Raw genomic sequence first — 10,540 nt, forward strand, 5'->3', positions numbered from 1 at the left:
GATTGCTCTTACTAAATGTATTTGCCTATGCAAAGGTCTATTAAAGCTTAGAAAAAAATTAATGGTAAAATAACTTATTTAAAAGAATTATTACACTTCAAATGGTAATGGGTCTTGGGGGGGCATGTAACAAGGTATTCTGAAATAATATGCTACTGTACAATTCTAATATTCTCACTCAAAAACATTCTAATCTCTGCTTCCTCCAGCATAGATTTCATTATGGTAACACTGATGCATGGTATGCTTTGATATTCTCAGGGAGAAATGATGGTTGCTTCCTGGTGTTGAGGGTTTTACCTCCTTTATCTTATTTTATGCCATTCGGTCTCCTGAGTAGCTAGGATGACAGGTGTGAGCCACTGGCACCTGGCTAGACTTGGGATTTTCAGGAGATAGTAGTGACTTATAGCCAAAATACAGTGTGACCTCTCTCGCTCCCTGCCCCCACACACCAAGATGGCTCAGCCCTCCACTGAGGCCACATATCCTCCTCTTGGTGCAGACGGAAGGCACACTAGCACAGGGGTAAAGGGTGGGACATTGCCACTGCTGTTAGTAAGAACCTTAAAAGAAGAACTCAGAAAAGTGCTCTCATAATTACAAGCACCTTTAACCAACAGAACAGCCAAAGGAAGCACTGACAGGATGTTGTGGTACCTCTGTTACGTGTGTGTATGTGTGTGGGTGTGTGTATGTATGTATGAGAATGTGAATTTGGAGCTTTGCCTCGGGGTCTCATGCTCTCTCATTTCATTTGTGCTAATGCTCTGTCACTTGAACCGTACCTCCACTTTCTGGCTTTTTAGCTTGGACTGGCTTCAAACTGTGATCCTCAGATCTCAGCCTCCAGAGTAGCTAGGATTACAGGGGTGAACCACCGGTGCTTAGCCACCTGGGGCTTGAACTCTGGGCCTGGACATTGAACCTGGGCTATTCAGCTCAAGGCTGGCACTCTACCACTTGAGCCGCAGCACCACCACTTCCCTGTTTTACTATTTCTGAGGACTCACTGCTATGATTTCTCAGCCACAGATGTATCTCGTTTTTCTACAAAGAAAAAACCTTGAAATAAGGGGTTCAACTTCAGTAAGAAAGGAGGAAAGAAGTGCTCGTATTTTATCCTTGGTTTAGAAAGAGATGAAAGGAAAAGGTGTGTCACCTATGTGTCTTTATCATGAAAGGGGGAGATTCGATTCGGTGGATGCATTCCTAACTGCACCGACAGCCAGGCTTTGTCCTGCTCCTCAATCAGATCAGCTTCTGTGGTTAAATTGTTTTTATTAATTTACAAGGAAATAGTATTCGAATGACAACATGGGAAGCGGAGGGACATCACAATGGCGCTGACAGCAAGGGGGAAAAGGCCTGTTTGTTCCACGAGCAGTGGAGAAGTCTGGGGCTGGGCAGGTTTCTGTCTCTGGGGTCCAGATGGCCTTTCGTCGTGGGTGTGGGTGGCAGACGGGCTGGCCTGGGGTGGGGGGGACCAGCCCGGCCTCTGCACCTGCGTCCCTAGGCGTCCGAACTTTTGCTCTCAATGCCAAACAATATCTGGAAGACGTGCTCGCTTTTGTGCTTCTTGAGGAACTCCAGGAAGCGGCCCAGGTCCATGTGGTAGTCCTTCCGGAGCCCGTAGTCGCCGTGCGCCTCCAGCAGCAGCTCCCCGAAGGAGTGGAAGAGGCGCAGGTCGTGGCCGTCGCCCTCGGTCTCCACGCTCTCGGCGTGCTTGCAGGAGATGTGCCTCCAGCTGGGGTAGCGGATGGTGCGCCAGAACTCCTCGCAGCCCTCCTTGAAGCCCTCCACGCAGATGATGCCCGGCTTGCCCGTCATGCAGAAGCCCGTCACGTCCAGCCGCTTCCCCGCTTCCAGGATCTTCTTGCGCAGGTCCTGCTGGTAGATGTGGTGGCTGTAGATCCACATGCGCAGGAAGGTGTTCTTGACGGGCTTGGCGCGCGGCGACGGCGCGCTCTCGGGCTTCGGGCGGAGGAAGTAGGCGGCGCCGTGGTCCCGCAGCCACTGCACGGCGGCGCACACGCACAGCTCCCCGGGGTCGAAGGCGCCCAGGTAGGAGGTGAGGTCGTCGTTGAGGAGCAGCTGCTGCGCGCGGTCCAGCTGCGGGGACCGGACGAACAGCTGCAGCGCCGCGAACGGGTAGAGGTGCGGCATGGCCACCTGCAGGTCAATTGTCACCTTGAAAGCAAGAGCAAGTGGATTTAGTCCCCGGAAGTCCCCCCACGGCGGCCGCGGGACCCGTGGAGGGCTCCCCGCGCCGTCCCTTCCACGCATGCGTGCGCTGGCAGGAAGGAGCGAGGGCCAACGCTACCCCCTGGCCCGCCACACGCGGGGGGCCGTGGGGGAGGACAGGCGCACGGAACCAGCAACCACTGGGCATTCCCAGGGCAGCCCAGGCTCCGAGGGGTGACAGCTAAAGGGCGAAGTGGACTCCTAGAGCACGTCTTGTGTTTGGTTGGTTCTGGGACTTGAACTCAGGGCCTGAGCACTGTCCCTCAGCTCTTCAGCTCAAGGCATGCGCTCTACCACTTGAGCCACAGTGCCACTTCCGGTTTTCTAGTGGTTTATTGGAGATAAGAGTCTCACAGCCTTTCCTGCCCCCGCTGGCTTTGAACCGCGATCCTCAGATCTCAGCCTCCTGAGCAGCTGGGATGACAGGCGTGAGCACCCGCGCCCGGTGCTAGGGCAGCTCTTATGCGGCCTGTCCACGTGCCGATGCCCGGGGAAAGCAGACCCAGAGGCACATCCATTTACATTTAGGATGTATATAGGATGCGCGCCAAGGGTCCCCAGGCCTCTGCTTGGACAGCGCCTTGGTCCCCGCGCCTCTTGCAGGGCGGGGCGGGAAGGAGGCTGGAGGCAGCGCAGGTGCAGCAGCCGGGCTGCGAGATGCACGGGGCCGTGGCAGCGCGGGGCCCTGGCTGACTGGCGCCACGTTCACGGGAAATGCCGGTACTGACGGAGCCCCAGCTCCTCGGGTCCGCTCCCCCCCTGCTGGGGCCCCACGCGTTCCCCCACCGCCCCCGGCCCGGGCACCCACCTTGGGTTCCTCCATCTGGAGCGTGATCTCAAACTCAATGCGCGGCGGCAGCGCCTCCCGGGCTCCGCCCAGGAACCTCCTCACGGCTGTCAGCGCGTTCACGTCCTCCAGCCGCACCTCGCCGGGGCCCGGGAACATGGACAGCAACATCTCCATCTCCACCAGCTGCAGCTGCAGGCTGTCCCGCACCGAGGACTCCATGGCGCCTGGAGGCGGGGCCGGGGCACGGCGGGAAGTCAGCGTCCGAACCCCCCCACACCCCTCTTCCGCGCACACAACCCCCCCCTGCGTACACGACACGACACCCCCGGGCTGCGCGCACACGACACCCCTGCTGCGCACACGACACCCCCCTGCCGCGCACACGATGCCACCCTCCACGCACCCGACCACCCCCCCCGCCCCGCGCACAGGATGCGACACCCCCCTACACCGCCGGCCCCGCTCCCACCTGTGGGCCTCACCCCTGCAGCAGGTGGATGCAAGCCAGCCCGCAGTGAGCGGCTCCGGACTTGGGGGGCCGTGCTCATCACCAGCCCCCCCCAACCCCACCCCGGACCCTCAGCCCCACTCCGAACCCCAACCCCACGCTGGCCCCTCAGCCCCACCTGGGCCTCCCAGCCCCACCCCAGACCCCAACCCCACCCCGGTCACCCCAGCCCCAACTGGGCCTCCCAAGCCCACCCCAGACTCCCAACCCCACTCCGGACCCCCAGGCCACCCCGATGGGCCTCGATGGTGCAGCACCATCGCGGAGGTGCGGGCTCTGCGTCCCCAGCTCCCACAAGCAAGGCCTCCACCTCTTTGCCTGCCCTGGGCAGCACCAGGCCGACCACCAGGAGTCGCCGCCTCAGGGCGGCAGGGGAGGCGCCGGGCCCAGCGACCCAGCGATGAAATCCAGCGAGGTGCGGGGCCCAGCGGCGAGACAGGGGTGGAGGGTGGGGGGAGGCGTTGCGGGGGTGCGGGACCCAGCGACCCAGCGATGAAATCCAAGGAGGTGTGGGGCCCAGCGACGAGATGGGGGTTGGGGACAGGGCCAGGCGCGGGGCCCAGCAATGAGACCCTGGGAGGTGCGGGGCCCGGAAACCGGACCCGGGGAGGTGCGGGACAGTGATGAGACCCGGGGAGGCGCGATGTCTAGCGGAATAAAAGCCCGGTAGACGCGGGGCCCAGCGGAATGAAATGCGGGAGGTCCGGGCCGAGACCCCGCAAATCGGGGAGGCGGCAGCCCGGCGGGAGCTTGCGGGATCGCTGCACCAGGCCCCGGCCCTGCGGTTCCCAGCACCCTGCCCGGCCCCCGGGCTCTCGGAGAAGCGAGGCCAGGCTTCCCAGGTCCACGGGCTGGGCTGCCCGGCCCCAGCCACCCCCGGCTCGACACCCGGCCACCGCGGGCCTCACCCTTCCAGTCGTCCGGTCCAGGGAGCCGGGCAGCGGGGCCGAACCGCAGCCGCAACTTAGAGGGCGCGCGCTGCGCGAGCCCGGGGCCGAGGGCGTGGTCAAAGGGCCGTGGGCGTGGCCAGAGCGAGGGGCGGGGCGGCAGGGTTCTGGGCGTGGCCATGGCGCAATGGGCGGAGACAGATGCTCTCCCCTGCCGGGATTGGCTGAGGGGCGTGGCCTCGTTCCGGAAGCCACGGGGAGCCACGTCCGCGGTTGCGAGCCCTGCGGTCCGGAGACGGCGGTGCACGGAGCAGGCTCTCGACCGGTGGAGCAAGCCGCGACCGGCAAAGGTGAGGGGGTCGGGGCGGGGAGGGGGGGCGTCCGGGCGTTCCGGTCCGGCGGGAGCCCGGGGGCGGCGGGTCTAGGGGGGACGGTGATTGGGAAAGGCCGGGGAGGGGGCACGCGTCTCGCGTCCGGGGCCTGAGCCTCCCGGGAGGGCGCGCGCGGCGCGGGCCCCGGGCGCCAGAGAGGTTCGCCGGGTCCCCGCGTCGGCGCGGATCGGGGCCACAGGACGCGGGCAGGGATGGAGCCCGGCCCCGAGGGCCTGGGTGGGGCTCCCCGCTGACCGCGACCGGACCCCCCTTGGCGTTCCACGGAGGGAATCGAAGGTGAAAGGCGACAGACAGCACCCCGAGAGGACGCAGCCGCTGCTGGCGGTACTGGGGCTCGAACTCGGGGCCTGGTGCTGCTAGGCCGGCGTCTCTCCACCCAGACGCCCACCTCCAGGGGTGTCCCGGAGAACGTGCAAGCTCCCCGGCCCAGGGGTTTAAGGGAGCTGGGCGGGCTTGGGGAGCCCCAGCTTCGGGGCTGTCAGATTCCGCGCCTATTGCTGGGAACCTGACTTTAGGATCCCTCCCACCAGCCACAGTGGGGAAGCTGGCCTGGTGGGGAGCTGGCCTGGTCAGTCTTCTTCCTTTTGTAAGACGAGCTGAGCTTCGGCCTTGTGGGTCTCTGAGTCCAGGTGTGAAGCCTTCCTTAAGGCTGGACTTGAAGGGGCGGGGTCCCCAGATTGCTGCCCCCAGCCTGCCCGGACCTTCGGGGTCCTTCTTCTCTGCGGTTCTTCAAGCCAGATGCAGCTCACAATGGCCCTGCTAGGTCCGGGCAGCAGGTTTTTGAAGTGGTGCTTGAAGGTGGTAGTTGTGGCTGTTTTCTTTCTAGTAGTACTGGTGTTTGGACTCAAGGTCTGGTGCTTACCTACACAGGCACACTTCCAGTCCTGAGTTTTGCTTTTTATTTTTTATTTGAGACGTGTTACTTCCTACTGGAGTGTAGCCTAGGGCTCGGTCCACCCAGGAGGCTTCTCTGTGGCAGGGATAAATAGGTGCACCATTGGGTAGAGCTCTTTCGTGAGAAGAGGGTGTGTGGGGGGGGGGGGAGGGGGGGAGGTCTCACAAACATTTCTGCCTAGGTTGGCCTTGAACCTTAATCTGGAAACCTTCCAAAGAGCCAGGGTTACAGGTGTGAGCTGTTGATGTTTTGGTTGGTTCTTCAGAGATTTTTTTTTCTTTTTCTTTTTTTGGTACTGGGGTTTGAACTCAAGTGGCAGGTACTTTACCACTTGAACCATGTCCTCATGCTTTTGTTCTTTGTTAGATAAGTTCTTGCAGGATCATATGATTTAAGAGTTGAGATGAGGTCTCTATAACTTTTTTTTTTTTTTTGCCTAGGCTAATCTCAAACAGTGATCCACTAATTTCTCCCTCTTAAATAGCTGGGATTACAGGCATGGCCAAGCTGAAATAACTTACTTTGTCTTGATTTTCCTAGACATGGACTTGGATGCTATTACCAAGCACTCAGCACTCCATGCGAAGCCCCCCGGCCTCACCTTCCACTATGGGACTGCTGGATTTCGGATGAAGGCCGAGCTTCTGGACCACATCATGTTTCGGATGGGGTTGCTAGCTGCTCTGAGGTCCAAGCAGACCAACGCCACCATTGGGGTGATGGTCACAGCCTCGCACAACCCTGAGGTATGCACAGCTCCAGCCCTGTGCCTTCTCTTTTACGTGTGATTCGAACCACTGTCAGAGACAGTCCCTACTAGAAAAATAGCAGGCTGTCAGTAGTTGCTGAGAGAGAGGTTCAGTAATGGAATGAGATGAACAGTGATGGGAAGGCAGGGGGGTGAGAGGCAGACTCTCGAGACAGACCTTGAAATTCTCAGACTGGGATTCTTGCAGTTGTTAATCACTTCCTGCTCTGAATAAATAGCCAAGCCAGGAGGCCTGGGGTCTGACAGTGAGCTCAGATTTGAGTAGGAATGAGGTTCCAGTGCTCAGGACAATTCAGGATTCACTGCAAGTGTTCATTCCTTTTAACACTTTGCAGTTTTTCAGTCTTACTGAAGTACAGTTTACAAAATCTTGCAGGTACTTGAGTTACACAGTGTCACATTTTGATGGTTGTATCCATTGTGAAGTGATTGCCATCATCAAGTGAGGGAACATACTCCTCACCTCGCAGTTGCCTTTGGAAACTTAAGATTCGCGCGTAACAACTTGGAAGTACGCGATCCATCACTGCTAACTCTAGGTGCCATCTTGTGATGATCTAGTCCCAGAGCCATAACTGCAGGTCTGTTCCTTCCACCTCTGTCTTATTTCCTTCCATCCCATGCTTACAGCTGCCTCAGTTTCCTCTCAGTGAGTGCACCTGGGCTGGGCACTCTGCGGAGGGGCGGGGTTCGCGCTTTATCTCTCTCTGCCCCGTGTCTTCTCCAGGGCCGTCCGTGCATGTGCCAGGACTTCCTCTTCCTCTCTTGATGCTGAATAGCATTTTTTTGTCTACCACTTATCATGTTTTCTTTACCCATTTATCCACAGACATTTAGTTTATTTTCTGTACCTTGGCTCATCTTTTGATGATAACGATTAGATTTTATTTTCTATTAGCTGTTGTCTCCGCAGTGGCTTGAATGCTGGGCTTCTCTCTGTAGGACATACCAAGCTTGTCTTGGGAGCTAAATTCACAGCAAGTTGAAGCCCTGTAGGTTAGTAACTGATTATAATCTCTTCTTACCCCAAAATGAGCACAGTTCTTGTCCAGCCTCTAAGTGTGTGATCACTGTAAATGTGAAAATACCCACCTGTCCCTCTTCAGTGTGATTGACTGATGGGTAACTTAGGAAAAGCCCTCGCTGATGGCTTCTTCCAGAACAGCTCACAGCCGTTTTGCTCAGCGGGCACTCACTCCGAGCTGTGCCTTTCCTTCTCAGAGCTGTCCAGAGGAGCAGTGAGAAGGGATCTATGTGTTCCGCTTCATGGCAGACATGCAGCTGATGGCCAGGCAGAGATGTATATGACAGCTTTTTTTTGGGGGGGTCTGCTGTGGGGCTTGAACTCAGGGCTTGGGAACTGTCCTTGAGCTATTATGCTCAAGCTAGCACTCTGCCACCTGAACCACAGCACCACTTCCCACTTCGTTGGTGGTTGAAGATAAGAGTCTGACAAACTTTCCTACCGGGGCTGGTTTTGAACTGCACTCCTCAGTTCTCGGCCTCCTGAGTAGCTAGGATGAAAGGTGTGAGCCATCAGCAACTGGCTTAAACGGCACCTTTTAAAAACCTGTTTGGTGGCGTGGTGGGTAGTTGTAGGAGTTGGGTTGATGTGCTGTTTTCATTGCACTATTGACACCTATCAGCTGTCTTGCCACGAGCACCTCCTTTAGGCCAGTTTTCTCTCTGTGGTGTGGATGTGTGAGGTGTGCACCTGGGCCGGTGTTGGTGTGTGGCGTGGGGTGGTAGCCCAGGCAGCCGCTCTGCCGTGCCGGGGAGCATCAGCCAACGCGCCTCCCATCTTGCGGTGCACACACCGCTCATGTTTCTCTTGGAAGGAAGACAATGGGGTGAAACTGGTGGATCCTTTGGGGGAGATGCTGGCGCCCACGTGGGAGGAGCATGCCACACGGCTGGCCAACGCCGAGGACGGAGACGTGGCCCGTGTGCTTGTGGACATCATGGAGAAGGAGGCGGTGGAGCTGCCACAGGATGCTTTTGTGGTGATCGGCAGAGACACCAGGTGACAGCCTGGGGGGGAGGGGGAGAATGGGGAGGGTCATGGGGACAGGTGTGTTCGCACTCACCACCAGAGGGCGTGCCTACGCTGACTGAGTGGCCATCCTCATATCCGCCCTGGCGTGGTGCAGCCCGCAAATGTGTAATGGTGGCTGAGACGTGGATTAAGGTCAAGTAATGTATACAAAACACCGTGTCCACCGTGTCCCTCGGTAGGTGCATCTCATCTGCTGCAGAGCTGGGGTGTTGTTGAATCTCTTTAGAGATTTTTTTTTTTTTCTGGCCAGTCCTGGGGCTTGAACTCACAGCCTGGCGCTGTCCCTGAGCTGCTTTTGCTCAGGGCTAGCACTCTACCACTTGAGCCACAGCTTCACTTCTGGCTTTTTCTGTGTATGTAGTACAGAGGAATTGAACCCGGGGCTTCATGCATGCTAGGCAAACACTCATCACTGAGCTACCTTCCCAGCCCCTTTAGATTTTTTTTTTTTTAATAAAGTTATCATTGGTTGAGCTACCTATTCCATTTCCCTATTCGGGAATTCACTGTAAACCATTTTCTATAAATCTTTGTCCTTATAGAAAAATACTGGCTTTTACCTAACTATATAGTACGAATTTTTTGTATATATAGATCTGTAATGATCTGCCTGATGTGTAGTTTTTGACTTTGTAGGATGGCACTCAGGATTTGTATCGTTGATGGCGCTAGCTAGCTCACGGCTCTGCACACGCTGAACTGTACCGCACGGGACATGCGCCCAGTGGTGCTGCTCATTTTAGCACCCAGGTGGCTGGAGTTAGGATATCCTTTTTTGTCTGTTTTCAGAGTTCATTTAAGAGGCAGACATTTCCCAAGCCATTATTGTGAGAGCTGGGTAAAGTGTTTCCGGGCTGCTGGTGTCTCTTGTTGGAGGTGGTGGCTTCCAGCCAGGATGCGGCGGCCTTACCGCTTTAGGCTTGGTAGCACGTGGTTCTACCTTAGCTCTGTGCCAGCTGGTCCCTGAGGTCAGCCCGTCCCTGAGGTCAGCCTGTGTGTGTTTTCTCTTGGCCAGGCCCAGCAGTGAGAATCTTGGCCAGTCCGTGAGAGAAGGCGTGGCTGCTTTAGGAGGCCAGTTCCACGGTATGTCGCCATTCGGGATCAAAGTTCAGCATTTTAAAGTTATAAAAGTAGTGCATGTCTGAGGATATGAATGAACAGAAAAAGTTAAACATTAATTCTTAGATATAAAGGTGAACTTTTTGAGTCTTTTGTATATTTTTCCTGTGCAGGCAATATGCTTTCACCTGTGGGGTAAAACTACCCGTAGAGGATTAGCCACTGATAGAAACAGCTTCCTTTTCCTTCTCCTCCTCCTTTTCTTTTGGTGGGTCGTGGAGCTTGAACTCTGGGCCGGGGCACTGTTCCCCAAGCTTTTCAGATCAAGGAGAGTGCTCTACCACTTGAGCCACAGTGCCACTTCTTTTTCTGCATGGTTTATTGGAGATAAGAGTCTTGCCCGGGCTGGCTTTGAACTGCAATCCTCAGATTTCAGCCTCCTGAATAGGTAGGATTACAGGCCTGAGCCACCAGCACCCAGCTCCTTTTCCTTTAGTCAGGCTGAATTGCTTATACAAACCTTTGAAGCTACTTAGTCCAATTTTGAGAGTCTATTTTAGATCGTCCCTAATAGCTCTCATCTGTGGAGTTAGCTGGTCCTTGTGTCTTTGACAGGTGTTTCTTCCCATGTTATGAAATGAGAGGGATTTAGAGGCAGAGGGAATTGGAGGCAGCAGAATGGAGGCTGGGCTTTTCTTGGCACAGAGTTCACACCATTTGTGAAGGCAGGGACGTCACTGTGGTACGAGGTGAATATCTCCCTGGTATCGCTCTTTCTCATTAAAAAAAATGTCAGCTGGGCACTGTGGCTCATGCCTGTAATCCAAGCTACTCAGAAGGCTGAGATCTGAGGATCGGAGGTTCAAAACTAGCCCTGGTAGGAAAGCCTGTGAGATCCTTATCTCCACTCGAGCCACAGCTCCACTTCTGGCTTTTTGGT

General features: G+C 56.4%; 2 protein-coding genes across 4 annotated transcripts in view; one reads left to right on the plus strand and one right to left on the minus strand.

Moving 5' to 3' along the window:
- Pgm3 (phosphoglucomutase 3) overlaps positions 1–10,540 on the plus strand; it is a 29,303-nt gene that overhangs the window by 4,841 nt on the left and 13,922 nt on the right. Inside the window, exons 2-5 of one of the 3 annotated variants that reach the window (XM_042671137.1) lie at positions 5,936–5,940; positions 6,257–6,462; positions 8,324–8,508; positions 9,557–9,624. In XM_042671137.1, coding sequence (XP_042527071.1) covers positions 6,259–6,462; positions 8,324–8,508; positions 9,557–9,624 — 457 coding nt within the window. In that variant the 5' untranslated portion in view covers positions 5,936–5,940; positions 6,257–6,258. Of the gene's footprint in view, positions 1–4,689; positions 4,780–5,935; positions 5,941–6,256; positions 6,463–8,323; positions 8,509–9,556; positions 9,625–10,540 lie in introns of those variants that run through there. The other 2 variants (XM_042671139.1, XM_042671138.1) reach the window with 2 other exon arrangements.
- Positions 1,283–4,528, minus strand: Rwdd2a (RWD domain containing 2A). The gene is made up of 3 exons (XM_042671140.1): positions 4,451–4,528; positions 3,053–3,258; positions 1,283–2,190 (listed from the first exon to the last, which is right to left on the minus strand). The coding sequence occupies exons 2-3, from the start codon at positions 3,251–3,253 to the stop codon at positions 1,513–1,515; spliced, it is 879 nt and encodes a 292-aa protein (XP_042527074.1). The 5' UTR covers positions 3,254–3,258; positions 4,451–4,528; the 3' UTR covers positions 1,283–1,512.

Source organism: Dipodomys spectabilis, unplaced genomic scaffold (genome assembly GCF_019054845.1).
Source record: "Dipodomys spectabilis isolate Male_0828 unplaced genomic scaffold, ASM1905484v1 ptg000600l, whole genome shotgun sequence".
NCBI lineage: Eukaryota > Metazoa > Chordata > Mammalia > Rodentia > Heteromyidae > Dipodomys > Dipodomys spectabilis.